The sequence below is a fragment of the Halictus rubicundus genome, chromosome 13 (assembly GCF_050948215.1).
Source record: "Halictus rubicundus isolate RS-2024b chromosome 13, iyHalRubi1_principal, whole genome shotgun sequence".
In the NCBI taxonomy this organism is placed as follows: domain Eukaryota; kingdom Metazoa; phylum Arthropoda; class Insecta; order Hymenoptera; family Halictidae; genus Halictus; species Halictus rubicundus.
This window is the reverse complement of record NC_135161.1, coordinates 12,754,944-12,778,154: the sequence shown is the minus strand read 5'-3', so window position 1 is coordinate 12,778,154 and position 23,211 is coordinate 12,754,944. Positions and strand designations below refer to the sequence as shown.

At 46.0% G+C, this 23,211-nt stretch overlaps 1 protein-coding gene across 2 annotated transcripts in view; it reads right to left on the bottom strand.

Moving 5' to 3' along the window:
- LOC143360265 (uncharacterized) overlaps positions 1-23,211 on the bottom strand; it is a 181,099-nt gene that overhangs the window by 113,872 nt on the left and 44,016 nt on the right. For both annotated transcript variants that reach the window (XM_076798960.1, XM_076798961.1), the window contains exon 2: positions 20,534-20,566. In XM_076798960.1, coding sequence (XP_076655075.1) covers positions 20,534-20,566 — 33 coding nt within the window. The remainder of the gene's footprint in view (positions 1-20,533; positions 20,567-23,211) is intronic.

The window sequence follows — 23,211 nt, the reverse complement described above, 5'->3', positions numbered from 1 at the left end:
TCGGTAATTATCTACACGTGTTTTACCGAGTCGAACGATGGCCGATCGCGGGCCGAGTACCTACGTGTGGGAACACGATCGGGCCTGGTTTGCTGGCTACCATCGATGTCTTTCTCTCCTCCTCCGCCACCCACGCGATTCTTTCCACGCGTTCGCTCGCTTCGCTACCCGTCGCTGCCGCGTAGCGCGGCCGATACCGCCCAGAAATACTGACAGACACTCTGAGAGCTTGCAACCACATCCGTAATTTTTAGTTTTGTACTCTTTTGAAAGATCTGTATAATTTTTAATAACCGTCCAGTAGTAATACAGATCTTCCTTTCCTCAGAGAAGGAAAATCATTAAAAGAAGAAAAGAAGAAGAAAAATCTTAATTGAAGAAAATATTTTGACATATTTGGAAAATTGTTTTACATACGGACCTTTTTCTTGGACATTAACGTTAACTCTTCTGTTTTACTACAAATGCCTAACAATTTAAACTCGCTGCTAGAAGACCAGTCCAACCATTCGAGGATGAAGCTTCCATTCAGAACCATTGAAATTGAATTAATTCAAAAAATAGCAAATGGCGCATTAGAACTAAAAATATTCACTGTCCCCCAATTTCTATATTTATCCTGTATTTATTATAGTTTCACAAAGAGTCTCCACTGCCTACGATCCTTCGAGATCCATTCGCTCGTGGATCCCGTCGCGAGATAACCGTGCGGCGAATAGCCACTGTCCAGGAGGTAGCTGAAGGGTGGAGCTGGTTTCTAAGCGGATACTCGTGACTGGAACCGTACTCTCGATCGCAATCGCATGGCTGAGAACCGCTGCGTTAAGCCAGCAAGTCGCTCTAAACGCCTCTTTCCATTTTTACGCGGTCCATTACTGAAGGAACGATCCGTGGCTCCACGAGAAAGCGTAATAAGCACCCTCTCTCGCGCGGTAATTAGAACGATATTAACAACAACGTGGCTGCGGCCGCGCTGTAATCGATTCGCGTTACTTCGAGATTTACAGACACGTTGTGCACAGGCGCGATATTAGAACCGTGGTTTCTGCGCTTCGGGAATTCCATCGCGGAACAGGCTCAGTAGATTCAGCCATTGTGTGCCAGACAGGGCAGACGTACGACTGTCCCGACACTGTGCTTCCAGTAATTGTTTATTTCGTTTATTTAATTCTTGCATACCATTGCGTTCAGTGATTATCCCACCTGTTTAGGTTTATCATTGTTTGTTCAGTTTGCTGTATAATTTTTGTTATGGAACTGACTTTATCCTGCTGCACGTTTATTCACTCACTTCCATGTTTACTATAATTCAGGAGAATGGAATTTCTACATCATTACAATTTTAATAATTTTTATCGTAAACAATCAGTCATTCGACCTCAACCTCTTCATACGATGATTTATTTTACAGTCCATGCAAATAATACGTGCTCCAATAATAAAATTTATTTAACCTTTCCCCACAGTAACATATCACGATCTTAATCACGGTGAAATAAAATTGTGAATAAAATAAACGAATAAGAAGAACGATCTACTCTCAGGATCCTCCGGTTTTCCACAAGGAATCCTGGATCATTCCTGCAGGACTTCAACAATCTCAATAATAATATTACAAAAAGCTAGTCATTCGACCACGGTAAGATAATATCGAGAAGAACGATCGATTGTGGGATCAATCCAGCTTTCCGAGCTGGACGAGGCAACACTCCAGAAGAACACAATGTTTCTGGTCCCCGGGAGCCTAGATCATTCTCCCGGGACAAGCCGGAATCGCCGGGCGGCTCTCTCGGCGCCTAATCCTCAAAAAATTCTGCCACATTTCCACCGCAAATCCAGGTCTGGTCCCCGAGTAAAGATCACCGATCCATCGGATCAGGATCAAAGGCAGGAGCAGGAGCAGCAGGAGCAGAGCAACCCTCCTAGATTGCCATAAATCAGCCGGCGGTCTGCCCGCAAATCAGGCTCAATCACTCCGGGTCGGATAGCTCGATCGAGCACTGACAAGCCGCCTATAGTCATCGGGAAAGAGAAAGAGGGGACGAGAGAATCGCGGAGAGAAGGGAAAGGTGTAGTCGATCGATCGATGGATCAATAAACCACGTGGATGGAAACGCGTGTACTCTCACTCCGGATGGGTCCCTGTTGCACGTGGGTGTAATGGCCGATCGAGTGGGGGTGGGGGGGGAGGGGGGATCGAGCACATATTAAGCAGGATTATTTATCGGGCCGGCGCGCGAGCTCTCGATTTGATTTAACAAACAGCGCTCGCTAACAAATTGATAAGCGGTCGCGGGCGGCGAAGATCAGAGGGATTCGCCTGGTCTTTCTGCGCACAGGTCAGGGACGGACGAACTCGCTGGGGCAAAAGCCCGGGTACACCGAGGGGCCCGGTCGGGGCCCGAGTAGGGCACCCTCGGGTAACGTCGGCTCGGCTCGGAGACCCGGTCGATTCGTGAGAGGGCGCCATTAGCATAGGGGGACCCCCCACGGCGTGCGCGGGGCCCGCTGCGGCACTCTCCATTGGTACACATTATATAGGTGAGGCCTGATATATAAACCGACTCCATTGATTTATGGGCCGAACGATTCCTTTAATTATAATACGATATTTATTCAGATGAGGCCCGCCGTCGCTCGGAGTCACGCTGCTATATGGTAATACGCGACTCCTTGCCTCCCACCTGCACGATTATTTTTATACTAACAGAGGGAACCAGTATGTTGCATCGTGGGCGGATTGATTGGGCCCGAAGTGTTCGCCTATCGGTGCAGCCCGGCAAGCTTGCTAATTTTCTAGTGCGCTGGGCATTTTGGGCCTGGAGAGAAATTTTATGTGCTTTTTCTGTTCTGTTGCTATTTGAGTATATCAAATACCTTTAATTTGACTTTAGAATTATGGGAGGCGTTTTCTTGATCTGCTTTCTTGGACAATTGGTTTATTATTGAAAAATACTAATAAAAAATTCGATGAACCGAGGAACGCACCCACGAGATAGCAGTCGCATCCTCCGCGAAGGATTGCGTGGCACGATGCTTGGAATACACACAAATAAGAGTACCGGGACAAGAATCTGAAAGAAAGAAAAAAAAAAGAGGAAAAAGGGAAGAAGTGGAACGAAAGAAACGGTCGAAATCCAGCGAACACACCCCTTCGAAACGTTTGACCGGCCTGGCGGCTGGCCAATATTTAATTACAGATAATTACCGGTTATAATGCGCGGCAGATCGGCGGCCTGCCGTTTAATTGATCGGCTTTACTGGCTGATTTGTGTATCTGCGGTTCGTGCGATCCGCCGTTAAACTCCGGGGCCCCCGACTTTTTAATCCCCTGGTATCCGCGATCTGTTTCGCGGAGTTGCATATAGCCGCCGGTGCATCAGCCGATATCCCGCCATTATTCAAAACTGCATTACGCAATCCACCCACCTCGTTGCCCGGACGGTTTATTGCGCGTGTCGTGCGCACCGGCCTGTGCACGATCGCGATATCTACTTACGGGGTTCGAAAGAGGAAGAGGATGATTCCTCTCTATCTCTTTCTCTCCGTTTCTTTCTCTCCCTATATATCTCCTTTCGTTATTTTTTCGTTTGCATCTCTTGTCCATCGGCCTTATCACGCGATCTTCGACAAGTAATTGAAATTTTCATACTCCGCGCCGCTCGTGCACGTATACGTGCGCGCTCGCTGATACTAATCTGTTGCGCCAATGCGCGGTTTTTAGTTGCTCCTCGAGCTTGAAATACTCTTGTTAGAATCGCACTGGCTACCGTTTGATCCCGCGGCCGATAATCGGCCCATAAAATTGTTTATTTACATAGACATCCGCATCGGCCCGCCGAGGCTGCATCACTGCCGAGCGTGAAGGCCTCCCAGCTCTTCGATTAGGCTCTTTCAGGTTGTGGGAAATAATCTCGAAAATAGGTGTTTTAATTAATCTCTCGACGAATTGCATTCGCGAAAATTTTTACCAATCAATGCAACTGAATTGATGCGACTGGAACTGCGAAAAGTTACAGCGACTGCGCCTTTGACACCTTTATGCATTTTTGTACATTTTTCTCAGAAGCTTCAATTTTTGTTTGACAGTGTTAATTTAATCTTCAAAGTGTGCGCGAAAGTTTTACACCTCCTTTTTCCTACATAAATTAGAAACACCCTCGAAAACACAAGTTTTAATCAACGAACCAACCACGTACATCGTTAAAAAATTTGCATGTAATTAATATATAGACTGTCCGTACTCGGGAACATAATCATAATTATCAAGCCCCCCGAACGTCTAATCAAGAGGCAACATTGTTTCAATTTTCTACCAATTTTCTGCCGTCCGACATTATTTAAAACACCATCGAAAGTATCATTTACTTTGCATAAAGTGATAGAAGCTCTGTATTCGTATACACCTTCACAGTCTGGTGAAAACATGCTCATAATTAGGCTGCGGAACCTGATGCGTTTACGGCGTATGCAAAATTTTTTAAATACAGGAAGTCGTCCGTATTAACACAAATTAATGGCATATTTATTTTAGTTTTATTCCGTAGAAACCTCTCGACACGTTCGCTGCTGGGAACCCATTTGCACTGCACCAATTATGAAATTTGAGGAATTATTGTTCAAATATTAAAATTTGTACTACACAAATTACAAACTTTGAGGAATTGTAATATGCACTGTACAAATTATGAAGAGGAATTCTAATGTGCAGTGTGCAAGTTATAAAATTTGAGGAATCATAATGTGCACTGTGCAAGTTATAAAATTTAAGGAATTCTAATGTGCACTGTACAGATAATAAAATTTGAGGAATTATAATGTGCACTGTACAGATAATAAAATTTGAGGAATTATAATGTGCACTGTACAGATAATAAAAGAGAAATTCTAATTTGCACTGTACAAATAGTAAAATTTCAGGAAGTCTAATATGCACTGTACAAATTATAAAATTTGAGGAGTTGTAATGTGCACTGTACAACTAATAAAATTTGAGGAATTATTATGTGCACTGTACAAATTATAAAATTTGAGGAATTATAATGTGCAGTGTACAAATAATAAAATTTGAAAAGTTCTAATGTGCACTGTACAAATAATAAAATATAAGTAAGAACAATGTACCTAAACTGTACAATTTTTAAAATTTAAGTAAAAATAATGTACACGGTAGAAATTGATTTTGCAGGCTGTCGAAACAGTGTTGTTCCTGTAACGTTGACGTTGAATGAGGAGAGAATAAAATGGCAATGCAATTGATATTGCAAATTGAGTTTGATATTGCGGACACGAGTGGCGAATAAGGTTTCAAAGTTGCGGGGCGTGGGTCCACCATGCGAGGCGTTTATTATGACGAGTCGGGACGCATGGTGGACGCACACGGTAGTTTATTTGGGCCCGGATTTGCGGGCCCGTACGAATTAACGGCGCGGCCGCGATTAACAAAGGGCGATACAAATTAGATTAAATCGCCGTAGGGGGCGGCATCACGGTGGAGAAAGGCGAATGATGATACCGCTTGATAAATAGACGAACGTCATGCGATGCCTAAACGGAGTCCCGGCGTCCCTTCGGCCGATGGAATGCCGAATGCAGCTTGGTGCATCACCGTGACCGACGATCTCCTCTCTCTCTCTCCTCTCCTCCACTCTCTTTCTCTCACTGTGTGTGTGTGTGTCTCTCGAAAGACACGAATTGCGTCCGCGTTTTGCATAAAAAGAGTAACCGGCGATTACGCGAGCCTAATTGCACACGACCCGCAGGATACCCGCTTGATTAATCGATCGGGGAATATTGAAAGATCTTCCCAATTAGAGTGCCAGGACTATGGAAAATAAAGTAATTACAGGATGGCTCGCTACGACTTTCTTTGCGGGAGTATCGATGCGAGTTTTTCAAAAATAAAAGGATCATTCCAGGTTGAAATCGAATTTTTCTAACCATTTTAATTCTTCATTTTAGGTGATACCTTCTAGTTTTAGAATAAAAATAATTGTTCATTTCAGACGGTTCAATTTCGCAATGGCCATCCGTCGATATAAGGCCGTTTCAAAACCGGCTAATAACTCCGCCATTTTTCAATATTCTGTTCTGGAAAAAATTGAGAATAAAGTTAAGAGTTGTGTTAATATCTCTGTGAAAAACCGGAATTTTTCACTCACCAGTTACTGTTCAAAAAATTTCCAAAACGGCCCGTTTTTAGATACCCCCTTAAAACTTTGACGTACAAACCCATCTCAGGTACGTCATATATCCCCTATGACAATTACAAAACTGAAGTAATATACTGCTTAGTATTAAAAAATATTACATGTTTAGCCCAGGGACATATCTATTATAAAATTTCAGAGAAAAACGGTACCTTTGGTCACATCGAGTACGTCGAGGGGTTAGACAAGAAGAAAATGTCCCATTTACCATATTCAAGCGTGACAATCACCAGAAAATAGTCGAAAGGATGCTCTCACAGATTTGCAACGTCCGGTAAATTTTCGCGAGGGAAGAAACAAGGGGTGGGAGGAAGGTGGAGCGAAGAGGATCGATTCGATCGACAGTTGCATCATTATAGCGCTATACTGAGTCGCTCGGCCCTCTGCCTGGCACGTTTCAAAGTTTCCCGGCTGTAACACGAAAGTTCGGCACGGTCGGCTCCCTTTGCCGGGGTCGGAGCATGCAGATCCGACACGAAATATCATTAATAGTCGTTTGCCGGATGACCGAGCCCGGTAATCGTCCCTTCTGCGGTTCAGATCGGATCGCCCCGAAAACCACAACACGCCGGCTCGACGTGCCAACCCTTTCCCCTTTCTCCCCTCCCCCCAAGCTCGTAATTTATGTTCATGAACCCCGGCCGGGCAAGTGCGAACGCTATTGCGCGGGGTACCGACCCGCGGAAACATAAATTCCGTCTGAAACTATGACTGTCGGCGTCCGATCGTTCCGATCGGCCGATCATTGTCCGTTGTTCGCCTTGATCGGCACTGTTACTCGCGCGATCCTCCATCATTGCCACTTTCTTGCTACGATTTTGCCTCCGAACTTGCTACTGCGGCGCGGGAGGGGTGGGGAGGGGGAGATCGTGGACAATTATCGAAGCATGCCGAGGATTTGCGGTGGACTAGTTCGGGCAATGGGATTTTCGATTAGTCTGCAAGTTCATGAGACGTTAATGCTTGAAAACTGCGGTAGTGCCTCGGTAGTTGTACAGGGAGGAGCTCGAAGTAGGTTTTAGATTGTTATTTCTCTGTTTCTCTTATTGTAATTTCTCTTCGAAGTGATTTGTTTGCGTCGGTCGATGGGAATATTGTGATGGAATGGATCGGTGATCAATTGTCGAGGGTCTACTGTACTCGAAACTAGAATAGCATCGCCGAAGCAAGAGTTTCGCTGTAGTTAATTTAACATTTGCCTGCTTCAAGTAGTCACCGGTATTTTCTAATGGAAAAATGCTATGAAATGAATCTATGAACAACTATCGAGGGTCTCCGGTACTGAGGACTACACCAACATCACGAAAGCGAGAGTTTCACTGTGTTTTATGTAATTGTCGCATTCCCTGAGTGGTCACCGATATTTTCTAATGGAAAAATGCCAAGAGATGAATCTATGAACTACTATCGAGGGTCTCCGGTACTAAGGACTACAATAACATATCGAAAGCGAGAATTTCACTGTATTTCGTGTAATTGTAGCATTCCCTGAGTGGTCACCGATATTTTCTAATGGAAAAATGCCAATAGATGAATCTATGAACTACTATCGAGGGTCTCCGGTACTAAGGACTACAATAACATATCGAAAGCGAGAATTTCACTGTATTTCGTGTAATTGTCGCATTCCCTGAGTGGTCACCGATATTTTCTAATGGAAAAATGCCAAGAAATGAATCTACGAACTACTATCGAGGGTCTCCGGTACTGAGGACTACATCGACATCACGAAAGCGAGAGTTTCACTGTGTTTCATGTAATTCTCGCATTCCCCGAGTGGTCACCGATATTTTCGAATGGAAAAATGCCAAGAAATGAATCTATGAACAACTATTGAGGCTCTCCAGTACTAAGGACTACAGTAACATATCGAAAGCGAGAGTTTCACTGTATTTCGTGTAATTGTCGGTTTCCCCGAGCGATCACCGGTATTTTCCAATGGGACAAATGCAACGAAACGAATCCATTAACAACTATCGAGGGCCTCCAGCACTCCGAGGTGCGAACACCGCCGGAACAGCAATGATTCGCCTTGCTATCCGCAACTATCGCGAGCCGTGAACGTTTCCCAGTGATAAAACGCAACGGAACGGCTCGTTTTGCAACTATCGAGGTTCTACCGTGGCGGAGGGGGCACCGAGGGCGACAAAGCAACAGTTTCGCGGCGCCAGAGGCTATCCCCAGCAGACTTAACGACCTTCGCGTACAGCCGGAGAGCGATTGCCGTGTCTCCTCGGCCAGTTCGTCGACGATCGACGCGCACCTGGCGCGCACAGAACCCGAGGAAACCGGCACAGCCAATCCCACGCACAATGTCCACGACGCGTGAAGAGTTCTCGCGACGGTGTCATTGTTCGTTTGATTGCTCCCGGCCAGCTCCCGGGCTGCTCGCACACCGCTCGCCTTTTATTAGCCGCCGATTAGCCTCGCCGTACGAGGTCCGCGCGAGGGAGTCCCGGCCACGGTAGAACCACCGTGAACCGCGATCGCCATGGTTTTCGATCAAAAACCCCTTACCCGGGGCCCGGCGATCGCCGATTTCATTCCGGATCGGTCGCTCGAAATTTCGTCGGAAGCGTAAAGCCACCTCGACACTTGTACGCGATGAAAAGTCGTTGGTGTGGACGGGGCTTTAGTCTTCGGGAGCGTGGCAAATATGAATTTTCAGAATGTAATTTTCGGGGCGTAATGAAACGCGTTTCCGCGACAATCAAGCGCAACAAATACGCGTGTACGCGACCACCGATACGACTCGGGGCGAGCACACAAGAAAGTAATCAAAGAATTTAATTAACCGGTCGGGATCGCGGTGTACGAAAGAGCGTCGAGGAGCGATCGTAAAATTTCGTGGAGGGATATTCTCGTGTTGATCCGCAGAGATCTCCGGAGATCGATACCGGGGCGAGAAGGTTGCAAGGCCGGTTGCAGGAGCACAAGGCAGAAGGTGGTTCTTTCTCTTTCTGCTCTTTTTCAACCTTCGAATCCTCGCCGCGGTATCTCATCGGGGAGCTACGCGGCCGTTGCAGTCGCAGGAGACCCGAGAGAGAGAGAGAGAGAGAGAGAGAGAGAGAGAGAGAGAGGGAGAGAGAGAGAGAACCTCCTCGCCACTAAAGGCACCACTGAATCCGGATTCATGAATGAACTATGCGAGGAGCCGAGCAACGAACCGCCGCGCCGCGCCGCCGCCCCGAGGACTATTATTTAGCATAGCCACTTTTTCTGGCCTCCGCCGTCCGTCATGGCGGCGTTGTCTTTGTATCGGGACGAACGACGATGACGGTGCACCGGACCAGAATATCTGGAGCAGGTTCGTTCCCGAGGAGAACAGATCCGCCAACGTAACTAATGGACGCTCGCTCTTTTCCGCTGCAGCGAGCTTTATTATTGTTATTGGACCGCGACCGGCCACGTCTCGACGCTCATCTAATTAAATTGGACCGCGGCCGAACCATGCGGGTGCACCGCCACGGCTATTGTAACTCAGGCTTTATTTAACCCCTTGCAACCGTATCAACATTTCGAACTGTATCCACCATAAACGTTATTCATAGACCGTCGATTTTTATGCACAAATTGTCTCCATTAACCAGGAGCCATTTTCTAATTATTTGAACATTGTCACGATTTTGTACCTGATCTATCAATATTTAAAATTTTTTAAAATTTTGTTGTGAATGCACGGTACAATATCTACTCGATATATGTCCAAAACACGGGTCCAGCCACGGACATGTATCGGGCAGGAGATACTAGTCACTTCTTGGTCCCTCACAGGGTATACGCCGCGGAAGTGGGGATAATTCCGCGACGGTTATCGTCCAGGCATTGGCGACATATATAAAGTGAACACTGTGAAGTACAGTGAGATTTGGAAATTTGGATTTTTACTTCATTTCTGCATAGTTTTTCAGTCGCTGAAGACAATTGTTCCTGCTTGTCTTGATTTTTACGAAACTAGGCAGTGGGAATTTGCATAAGGGCGTGAATGAGTGTTGAAAGGGAACATAATTCCGTGAAAGTCATCGACGGCGCAGCCTCAGCCGAACAATACCACCGCGGACGATTAACCCCAAGCCTTAATGTGCCGGTAAGGCTCGGCCAGAATTGGTATTTTCGAGATAGGAAGGCCAATCAGCGCCGAGAGAGCCACCGGCTATTTGGCTGCGAATAATAATGATTACGGTAGGCACTCTCCGAGCAGGAAATGGCGCTGGCAGGTGGTAGGAGGCGGAATTTTTCGGTTCCCGCTACAGCTATCTTGTTTCTCGTAAAAATTTCCAAAAATATGCTCCGAGCGCCAAACCACACAACGAAACACCTCTAATAAACAACATAACAATCCTTCCAATCAAACGGGAACAACTTTTTCACGAAAATCGTCGAGCTCGTCCCTCAAACGGCAAAGTTACATTAAAAAATTAATCTCTCAGACGTGCTTCTCACTAAATCCTGTTAATTATAGATTACAGATTAAGTACTGATTCTATGGAATTTTTTTAACCAATTTGTAATTGGTCCGTATTTGTTGGAAATTAAATTTTGAGGTTAGTAAAGGCTGTAACCACATTTTTCACAGTTTTAATAGTTTAACCAGTAGCTTGACGAAAAATTGTCAGATTTTAGGGAAAAAATGAGTAGGTGCAAATAATTTAGGAATCTGGATGTATCATTTTCAGAAATAAATTTTATTGCAATCTCTTGCGATCAAGACAATTTTCATTTTCCATAACGATCCGCGCAATCTGTTCACCGAATTTCCCGATCTCATAAAATTCAACACACACAGCAGAATGTTTAAAAAAAATCCTAATCTGTTTTTGGACACGGTACAACCCCCAAACAAGAAGAACAAATTTTTCAACCAGATCCAAATCCGTATAAATAAATTCCGGAAAAAATTTGAATCCACAAGAAAATTCGCGATACTATTACAAAATCGGATGTTGTGACGGGACGAGGCGAGGTTAGGCTACTTTCGTTGTCCAGGAACTTTCATCCATCGGATCCCGCGAGCGAATCTCGTTCTCGAACGGATCGGCCGAGTGTTTTACCGTTTCCCGGGAGCTAGGGTTCCGCGAACCGTCTCGTACCCGGTTGAAATTTCTCGAATTTTATATGCACGTGAACGTTTCCGAGAAATTTTTTATACCCGGTCGCGTACGATCTCCCGCGGGCCTGCGAACCGATGTACACACTTTTCTCCGTTACGTATCGGAATGTGCAGTACATACAGCAACGGCATGGCACAGCTCGATCGGCCACAGTCCGTGTCCCGTTACCGGTGGGTTCTCTTTCTTTTCCTCGGCTGACAACGAGCGCGTACAACACACTCGCGCAGAGCACGCCGCTCGCGCGCGCGAATCTGCTCCTGTGTCCACGGCGAAAACTCGTTTGATAGGCGATCTTCGAACGGAGAAAAACCGTCCGCGCCGAGCATCTCGCGAGTCCTTTGACTATTCCGGAATGGTCAAACGGGGTTCAACTGGTCTGCACTACCGCGTGTCAACGATCCCCTCTCGAATCATCGATGATCCTCCGATGGAGTCACTATCGATCCGTTAATAGCTTCCTGATTTTCCAGGGAACTGTTTGCTCGAGGTTCTGGTCAATTTTAATTCAAATTGTTTACAAAGGACACCCCTCAAAATTTTATTTTTGTGCTTTCAAGAGAAGTAGCACTAGGGACCCTATTATTGTGGGGGTACCAACTACTGTGCTTATATTAGTTTTACCTTAAAAAGATATATTTAATTTCTATATGGAGGATTTTCCAAGGAACTGTTTGCTCGAGGTTCTGGTCAATTTTAACTCAAATTATTTACATAAGACACCTCACGTTATTTTTGTGGTTTCAAGAGAAGAAGAACAGGGGACCCAATTATTGTGGGGGTACCAACTACTGTGCTTATATTAGTTTCACCTTAAAAAGAAATATTCAATTTGTATATGGACGATTTTTCAACGAACTGTTTGCTCGAGGTTCTGGTCAATTTTAACTCAAATTATTTACAAAAGACAGTGGTTTCAAGAGAAGAAGGACAGGGGACCAAATTACTGTGGGGGTACCAACTACCGTGCCTATGTTAATTACACCTTAAAGAGAGACATTAAATTTTTCTATGCTACATATCTCTTGATTTTAATATTCCTTCAGCTTTAGAAATAAGTGTAATTTATAACTCTGCCTTAAATATAGGCACCCCCATTACATAGTAATTGGCACCCCCGCAGTAGCTGGTCCCCCCACCCTACAACTACTTCAAATTCAGAAGTCACAAAAGTCAAAAGAAAATTTGTGAAGAGGCACTTGAGAATTAAAAATCTCACAGATCCAAGGCTTCAAACGCGAGCGGATTTTCCTCGCGAAACAGTGCGATTAGTATCTCGCGTAGAACGGCTAGCCGAAGGTCAATGGAGTGTTCGAGGAACATCGTCCGGGTCCTGTTAACGCCGGCACGGAAACGGGAAGAACGTCTGTATCCTGCGCTATCCCGCAGGATCTCGGGCAACAGTCTGTTCACCTTCGTCACCTAATGTCAAAAGCGTGTATCGCGAGGCTACCTGGCGTACCCTAACCCGGCGACGACCGACAGGGTCCTGGGCCGTTTTCGGCGGAGAAGACCGGACTGTCATTCAGAGAGACAGTCCTTCCCTTCTGGCTCCATTAGAGGCAGAGCCTCTAGTCGTGAAAGCGGCCGCAGAATAAAAATAAGAAGACGCCATACTGCAGTTCGGTTCGCCGGGCAATCTCATCATAATAATTCCACGATGTCCTACGCAAATTCGGGGGTTCCGGTGAAGCTGTGACGAGGGACAGGTAGTCCGCATCCGGCAGTTATCTCGTTCCACGAAAGGAGACGTAGGAAGTCCTACCCAGGTGCTCGCAGGTGTCTCTATTAGAGAGCTAGAGTAGCGCTTTCGCACAAGGTCCGGGAGAAAAAGTGGCCTCGGGACGTGATCTCACTGAGAATTTACTTCAAAATAATTGTGGATATCGTGCCAATGTGTCTGGACACTGGTGGACATTAAAATCAATTTCCTAAGTTGCACAGGAAAAGCATGAAAAACTAGTCTTTGGAATAGATCCATCAGGGAGCGACATTTTCTCAAAAAATGCTGAGGATAGATTGCCAAGGGAACATGTGTGCAGAATGGTGTTGCTATTGTAAATCTTTTTTAAAAAAAATTGCACATACAGTCCCAGTGCCCGTACATATATGTGCATTAAAATTAATTACCTACGTTCGACAGGGGAAGCATAAAAAAATATTTTAGGGGTGCCCGTCTCTGTCAGAGTAACATTCTTCAGTGGATGAGGTTGCCAAGGAAACATGTGTGCAGAATGGTGTTGCTACTGTCAATCTTTTCTAAAAAAATTGAACATACAGTCCCAGTGCCCGTACATATATGCGCATTAAAATTAATAACATACGTTCGACAGGGGAAGCATAAAAAAATATTTTAGGGGTGCCTGACTCCGTCAGAGTAGCATTCTTCACTGGATGAGGTTGCCAAGGAAAAATGTGTGCAGAATGGCGGTGCTACTGTCAATCTTTTTTAAACAAATTGCACAAACAGTCCCAGTGCCCGTACATATATGTGCATTAAAATTAATTACCTACGTTCGACAGGGGAAGCATAAAAAAATATTTTAGAAGTGCCCGTCTCTGTCAGAGTAGCATTCTTCACTGGATGAGGTTGCCGAAGAAAAATGTGTGCAGAATGTTCTCCTTGCCGAGAATTTGTTTGCAAATAATTGTAGATATACTAGGTATGTCTGCCTAGAAGTGTACATTACAATAAATTTCCTAGGCTGAACTGGAAAAGCAGAAAAAAATATTTTCGTCACAAAATGCAGTGGCTAAGAAGAACCGCGTGCAGAATATCAATCTTATCGAGTATCTGTTTGAAAATAATTGTAGACGTGTAAACGTCTGTGTCTAGAAGGATAGATTACGATCAATTTTCTAAATCGAACGGAGGGAGCGTAAAAAAATATTTTCTGGTGTGACTTCTTCTTCCAATATACTGTCATTTCATTTTTCATTTTCCAAGATCCATTCCATTCCCCACTAAACTCATAATTGAACGACACACACGCACAACCAATCAACGCATCAAAACACTCTTCAAAAGCCATTGTAACATCAACAAAATCCTTCGTCATCGAAGGAAAGTACGCCACAGCCTGAACCCGGCCACTCCTCCCTCAATTTCCTTAATTTTCCGTCTCGCGAACCCTCTCCGGGTTCCCACAACGACCGGTCCAAGCAAGAGCACATATTCTTCAGTCACCTAATTTAATTCCCACCCCGTGGTCCCCCGAATTAGCCGTGGTTGGTTCGGCAACCCCCTCGGAAGAGCAGATTAAAACGTCAAGCGGCATTCCGCAGCTGTTTCACGCGGTGCACGCCCGCATACGACTTCCGCCAATTACCGGCTTGCTCGGGGAAGAGAGGAGAGGAGAGAGAGAGAGAGTAAGCTAAAAAAAAGAGAGAGAAAAGAGAGAGAGGAAGGGTGGATGAGGCGGCACGATGCACAGCGAATGCAAAGCACCGGCAAGGTCGCGAATCCGAATGAAACCGAGTTCTCCGTCACCTTCCTCTCGCGGCTCTCGCAGGTAGTCGAAACCGTCCAGGGGGAACAAGAGGGACAAAGGCAGGGGGCCAGGGGGGCCAGGTGAGAGCAGGGGCCCCGGGCGAGGTCACCCACCGCCCCCGCCACCCTTCACTCCCCCGCACACTCTGATTACCCGCAGCCCGGGGGCGGGACACACTGTAATGAGCATCGAAGAGGTGCTCAACCTTCGACCAACCTGAATTTTCCCGCTAACCGCTCGAGGAAATTCAAGACGTAGCAACCATAATCCACAGCCCCACCATTCTTCGAACAAGCGTCCGGACTCTGTTGCCAAGGTACGACATCAAATTTGACAAACAATGCCGTCAAACTTTATCGTATTTTGTGAGGAAACTGACCAGCTTTTCTTTTTGATCCTATCTCGTGCTCCTCCTCGGCATCGTTACCGAGGAATTCCACCTACTCTACAACAATTACGGAACCCGGGATACAAGGACTATCTTCTGCTTTGTCATGGCGATTTAGAGAACCTTTAAATGGGACTGGACGTTTACTGGCTACCGGGTACGCAGAGTTGGCTTCCCAGGAACCACAAGTTCCTTCGTCGAGGCTCCAGAGCCATTTTGTGACGGCACTGGGACACGAATCTGGGTCAAGAGAATTTTTAGAGAGTCCGAGGATTTAGGATCGCTCGAACGACGTTTCACAGTCGCGCTGAAAGACCACAATACCACTGAAAATTAACGTCACGAGATATCGGAATGAAACTTGATAACTGTGTTTTATGATTTTGTGAATTTGTACAGGGTGTCCCATAGTATTGTCCAGTGGTGCGAATTGTAGGAAGAACGGAGGAGCACGTCCCTTATAGCTCGATCCGCTATGTATATCAAGGTCGCCCGAGGAGGCTGACGGGATCACGATGACGTGGCGCGATTTTCGAGGGGTGCCCGGGATTTTTCGCTGCCGGGAGTCGATCAACAGGTCCCGGTTATGAGAGTGTAAAGCGTTTTGAATCCGACAACCCCTCGAGGGGCATGATTCCCGCGCGAGAATCCTCCTCGTGACAAAAAGGGGCGAATCTGTTCCGCGGGGGGTCCTGTTGCCTCTCGACGCCTCTTCTCCTTCTCTTTCGTAGGCGAAACGAGCCGAGCGTTTCGTCGACCGTCCATGTAGACGCGTGCGTCGGCACGTATACACGTCGTGTTACGGGGGTGGCCTGCGACCCCAGACACGGGGGTGGCCTGACAGCCGATTAGGACAAGACGGGAGAGCCCCCACGGAAAACTTAAAATAACATCGCTCGATCATCCGGGTGTCTTCGCCGACAGCCAACTAGGCTACTCTTGTATTCAGCCTGTCCCCTTCTTCGTGCCTCTCTCGATCACGCCTCCTACCAGCGACCTTCTCAGCGGGTACCGCCTGATCGAGGTCGCATTACCGCCGATCTGTCTCCGTGGTATCATCTCCCTTCCGGTTCGCGAGAGACTCCGGAAGAAACCGGGGGCCAATGTTTGTGCTCTTGCGCCTGGCAGATTAACGAGCTGAATTGATCTCGGTTCTAGATCATCTTTGGGAGGCGATCCAGGTCGCGTTACATGGAAGAACGTCTTCTTGAATTATTAATCGAGTCGTTTCCTTGTAAATTGTTTCTCCAACGAAATGGTAAATATCCCCAATTTTCAGGGACATGTAAAAATCAAGCCTCGACAAAGGGGTTCAAAAGATCGTGCTCCGTGCAACGAACAGTGGGAAAAATCGAGATGAAAATATGTTACACTACAATTCGAGACCGCCCTTTTCAATCCCACGATAGCTCATTTCAATATCACCAATTGTTCCTTGAAAAAAAAATTTATGAACATTCCCAGTGTTCAGAGACAGCGTGGAAGTTACCCCTTCAGGAACAGGGTTCACAAAATAGCGAACTCTTCACTAAAAAATGAGAAGAATCAAACTAACAAAAATATTTTGGTACTCTCTGGAAACGTCTTTCTTAATCCCAAAAGAGTTTGTTCCTCTATCGCAAACGGTTTCCTCGAGAAAAATGCAGACCTCTATTTTCGTCATGCGGAAACCTTGTCGATTGAAATGGTGGATTGTCTCACGAACGATCAGAAGAATCGAGCTCAGAAAAATATTTTACTATAATCCAAGAGCGTCTCTTTCGATCCCAGGAGAGTCCGTTCCCACATCCCGAGCGATTCCGCCGAGAAAAAATGCCGAATATCGCTTAGTTTGCGAGATTACGCTGAAGAAGATGAGCTTAAAATCGCGAGCTGCTTACCGTACAATGCGCCTATAATCGGGCCGGGGGAAAAATCTTTTACAGCAGCGTAAGAATGTAATTTTTAATCCCGTGACAGTCCATTCCCGTATCGGCGATACTTCCTCCCCGGCGAAATTCATAAAGATCACTTGCTTTCAGGGCCGTAACGCGCGGATTCCCGCTTAATGTCTTTCTACCCGCGAGCCCTGGCCGCGCAAACATTTCATAAACGGTAGTTAATCGGCCGTCGAGGCTGCTTAAATATCAACCAACTGCTGTAAACGCTCCTCCGGCCGAGGAATTAGTTATCGTTTCGACGATAGCCGGAGCGACGAACCGGGTCGTTACGAAATTTGTTGCATTAGCGAACGACCCCGTTCGCTACGGGAAACGATAAGGGCTCGTCGACGGGTGTAAACCGGCCCCGGGATCGACCAATAAATATTCCCCGGTGGTATACGGCGTAACCGTACGAACAAGAGAGGGGTGAACGAGACCCAGCGGGCAGAATGAAACGCATAATAAAAATTATCAGCTCTCGCCGCGGCGACTCCTGAAATTCCAGCGGCGTCCGCCGAATAGACCGTGAAGATGAAGTCGCTCCAGGAAAGTCCGGATGACCTCGCAGGGCCCCGCGGCTCGTTTGATGGGACCTCTCGCCCCTCTCCCTCCACCGGGGCCCTAACTTTACACCGGATACTCGTTTACACCGGTTTCGGCCCGCGTATATTGCACTGCACAACATTTTAACACGCCCTCTAGAAGTCGTTTCGAATCGCGCTGATCGGTAGGAGGACCTCTGTGACATGTATTGTAATGGACAAAATTATGGAACACCCTGTACAAATTTAAAATACTCTACGCCTATTTCTCTTTCTGTAATTGTACTGCTGGATTGAAGAAGACCCCCCAGTAGGCCATATTATAATGCACCCAATTTTGAAACACCCTATACAAATTTAAAACACTCTAAATATATTTCTCTTTCTGTAATTGTACTGCTGGATTGAAGAAGAGCCCCCAGTAGGCCATATTGTAGTGCACCAAATTTTGAAACACCCTATACAAATTTAAAACCCTCTACATTAATTTCTCTTTCCGCAATTGCACTGCTGGGTGCAAGGAGAGGCCCCAGTAGGCCATATTGTAGTGCACAAAATTTTGGAACACCTTATACAAATTCAAAACACCGTACATCTATTTCTCTTTCTGTATTTGCACTGCTGGATGCAAGAAGAGTTCCCAGTAGCCCATATTGTAGTGCACAGAATTTTGGAACACCCTATACAAATTTAAAACACTACATCTACTTCTCTTTCTGTAATTGCACTGCTGGATGCCAGAGTTACTGCACTATGGCATCTATACAAAATTTAAAGAATTTGAAAATACTATTGTAGGTATTGTTATGCACTCTATGAAATTATTAAGTAAAGAAATAAATTTAGCTCCTGTGTGCCTCGCAACTGAAATAGACAACTTTAATTTTGAATAAAAATCCCTAGTGATATACTACATTAAAACAAAAGAAGGAAGATCCCAAATACAGTGTTTACTCTAAACGCCTAGCCGATAAAAGTCCCAGAACTGTCCCCACCGCGGCGGGGTATACCCCGTGAGGGGCCCAGAATCTCTAGAGACCTCGGTCGCCTCAAGATATCTCCTGGCCGATGTATGTCCGTAGCTAGACCCGTTTTTTGGACATGTATCGTATATCTAGGAGTACGATTTCGAGCTCGAGTGTACGTCCCTGAATTTGAATGACCCTATACAGTCGGTGTCCAGTAGCGTACCTGAGAAAAGGATGTAGGGCCCCGATACACAGAAACAGAGAGACACCGAGAGGATAGGGGGAGGACTGACGGCGTCTTCTCGGAGGCGGCGGCGTGCTTATTGCGTGATATTAGCCACGGTCGCAGCCGGGGTAATCATAATCTCGAAAGAGGGACAAAACACAGGCCCCGAATCGCATAACGCTGAATTTTACGACTGCTCGCGCGGACGACGGACGACCGGATGCTGCGCGACTTTTTACCGCCCCCTAACGTCCCTTGATGTCAACAAGAAGACGGGCAGCCTACTCCGACATCTACACCCCACTGCGGTGTGGATCTATGGATCGTTGTGGATCCGCCGACGCGATTTGTCCCCCGTACCTTTTTCAGTAATTAGCGGGCCCCGGCTGCAAGGATGACGATGTTAGCCTGGAAACGGAGACGGGGATGATTCGCATCTTTGTCGCCGAGCTTCGACATCGAGCTGAGTTTTTAGGCGACGAGAAGCCGGCGGAGACCGTCTTGTTAATGGTCCGCGAGTGTTAATCCGTGGGCATTTTTTTACCGACGAGTTTTTGAGATTTTTCAGTCAGGATCCACTAGAATATGCACGTGTAATATTCGCCTGAATTTGAGCTACCGAATTTTGAAGATGTATTTTTTTCTGTCGATTTTTGTGTCCAGTACTACACGTGTCGTACAATCCAATTAACACATGTAGTACTACAAATCGTCCTACATGTGTTAATTGGATTGTACTAATTTTTTACTGTCAGTTTGTGTACAGAGAAGTTGTATCTGAAGGACAATCTTAAAACCGTCGAAACGATGACTTAAACTCCCCCTAATTCCTCATACACCACATGAAGATCGAAGAAAGATTCGTCAGATTTCTCTATATATGTCGCCAAAGCCTGGATGATAAACGTCGCGGAGTTATCCCCACTACCGCGGGGTACACCGAGGGGACCAAGGGGGACCCGTAGGTCGAGAGGCCTCGGACGCCGAGGAGTGTAAACATAACACGGCCCGGGTGTGTCTCCTGTACGATCCATGTCGCTGGCAAGACCCGTACTGTTGACAAGTATCGAGAATTCACGGTATTTCTTAAAAAATCGAAAAGGTCTCGGGCGGTAAACCGTTCCCGACTTCCATCATCAACCAGGTCATCTCCTCTCCAACGAACCGTGGAACAGAGTCATCAACGGAGGGTTCACAAGCCGCGCATCCGCAATTCGGCGATCGGAATCCGCGGTAAGTCGCTCGAAAGCGAGAGCAAAGCGGCCGGTCGCGCGCGCTTTCTATCTGAAACGGGCGCCGGTTCCGAGAATCCGATCTAATTTACGCGTTTGCATAAACCTCGGGGCCCACGGTTTCCAGGTAATAAAAAACCTGGGGGGGGGGGAGAAATGCCAAGAGCCCGAAGAGAAGAAGTAACCCGGGGACCGTTTCCCCGTTAGATCGCGTTCGACGAGGTTTCGCAATCGTAGCGGAATAGACCGTTGAATGGAAAACGGCCCTCGGATCTGCTCGCGTAATAAGTGGCCCCGGACTCTTTTTTTTTTTATTTTGTCTTTCTTTCACGGAAGACACGGCCACCACGGTCTCCGACTCTGCAGTCGGTCTCCGGTGGTATTTTTTCCGGTGGCGTAAGTGTGCGGCTTGTAATTTCTAGAAGATTGAGATCGTGAGTCACTCACTGTAAGGTCGGTCGGCAACCGGCTCGCACGAGTCTGCAACAGAAAAAGCGAACGAAAATGTTAGTCCGATAAGGGACGCATTCTACCGGGCGTGCGCCGAATTCCTACCCCAGAACGGGCCGAGCTATTAAACCCGCGGAATTCCGGCGAATTCTGCGAATCTGTCAGCAAAACTGCTGGCGAGATTACTGGCCGAATCGACACTTATCAGAAACAAAATAGCCGCTGTAACACTACCGGCACGGTATAATAAACGTAATGCAGTTTAACAGTATCCTTTGGAAGAGTTTCGAGTTTGGACTATGTTAAGTAATGAAAGAATAAAATATGCGTGATAAAATTTTTTTCACAACAGGATTCGTTCTGGAGAAAAACGAAATTTAATTTGCTTTCTTCGCCATTTTTTTAAACAATGTTCCTCCCACCCGAGGCCTTTGAAACTTTTTTAAACAATTCTTTAACAATCCAGCTATCATTCTGAATTTTTTGGTCAACGTTCCTCGAGGGGTTGATTACAAAAACCAACCCCTAAAGAAATGTACCACGCCAACTGCTGACCGTTCGCTTTAGAAACTATGCTTGATAAAATCATTTTTCTGTGCCCTTCACATGCATACTGAAATTTTGAAAAAATTACGCCAGCTAAATCAAAACGAGCACTGAATAACTGCATTTTGTTTCACTCCGATGTCCGACGTAGTCATCGAGAAAAATGATTTCAAAGTTAGGGATGTTATTTCCTGTTTAGAAACAGCAAACATTTGAAGGTTGAGATATTTTAAACAAAAGAATGACTATGTTTTACGGAATGTCAATGCAAAGTACTGCGACAGGGTCGACTGTCGGTGTACCGCCGGTATCATTCGAATCCGATCCATAGATCGGGAGAAAGAGAGAGATTCTAATTTCCCCGGATTGTCGGGTTCTAATGCGTTTCCATGTTTTTTCACATTCCACCGCGGCAGGAAATAAGTATGATTATGCAGTCGTTCGAATGGTTCGTTCACGACGATTCGAGAACAACCGTGATCCGTCGGTAATGACTGCGCTGCGTAATCACCGTCCGATCGAAATGACACTCGCGAACCCTGTAGCCATTATCTTTTTCAATTTGCATACACAGCGAACGTTGCCGCGATAATTCATCTACCGCCGAGGAGGCTTCTAATAGAGGCCTTCCACTCTCTCTCTCTCTCTCTCCCTCCCTCTCTCTCTCTCTCTCTCTCTTTTTCTCTCTTCATCGACGCATCCTCCTATTTCTTTCTCCGTTAAGTAATTCCACTGGCTGCGAAACTGTCGGCAATTTGCGCATTGGGGATAATCGCCTGATGAAGGATTGGATCAATTATTGCAGAACATCTTCATCGAACAATAAAACAGTCTTCCTGCACTAATGGAAATGTTCCAAATACTTGACAAACAATGTCAATAGTTCTTTACAAAGACAGTACCGTTGCAACAACTGAGACAAGGCCACAGCTGAGACAGCCGTGATTTAACGATCCTCAATGAAAAGATTAGAAGTACAGTGTTTACTCGATACATGTCCAAAACACGGGTCCAGCCAGTGACATATATCGTCCAGGTGATTCTTTCGAGTGATCTCTTCTTAACTCACAGGATATACCCCGCGGCAGTGGGGACAGTTCTGGGACTTTTATCGGCTAAACATTTGTGACATATATAGAGTAAACTCTGTACAACGAATTCTCGATATATGTCAAACCCAGGTATGTGTACCCGAGCCGTGTTATGTTTACCGAGGCCTCTCGAGCTTCGGGGCCCTGCGGTAGTGGGGATAATTCGGCGACGTTTATCATCCACGCCTCGGCGACATATACAGAGAAATCACTGTATTTGGTGCTGCAAGCTGCACAAGCTCGCAGTTGAATATACGGAGGCGAACGATCGAAGTAACGGAGACTCCTGAAGGCCTGATTAACCATGGTTGGAGCGAAGTTTCGCGAAGCAGGGGGTACCCGTGTAAAAACCAGGAAGTTTTAATGACACGTCCATGGACAGGAGATGTGCTAGGCCAGACTGACTTAGCAGGAGCTGGAAAATGTCTCACTCAAGGCGATCGCTCGGCTCTAATAGAAGCCGCTAGGTAGGTCATCGGATGTCATAAACGCTCGACGGAGTTTCTTCGGTGGTGCAGCGCGTGTTAATAGCCTCATTAGATATCGCGGCCCAGTGACGTACACGGACGTTTCTAGACCACCGAGCCAACGATGAAAGTTACGAACAACAGTTTCCATTACCGATTAACCCCGATGTCGATCGCTGGATTATGATCTTCCTGCACTTTTACATACCAACGCGGCAGAACTATTTTAACAAACTATTTCATCGAGTAGCAAAATACGTTCACAAGCTTAGTCAGGTATTGTTCTTGTTAATTAATCCTTGAAGATGAACTTAATCCTACATTTAATCCTACAAGTTAATCCTACATTGGTACCGTGGGGTCTCTCGCGACCCCAGCACAATTTACTGTACACTGATTTCCGTACCTGCAAGATAACTGTTGATATAAAAATATTTCAGTAAATTTTAACCGAATTTTTAAGAGAATATTATGAAGTCTACGAAGTCTTATGAAGTCTGTATATTATTTAAGAATACTTTCCAATGACTGTGTTATATTTATAAAAAGGTCGATTTTCTTCTGACACCCT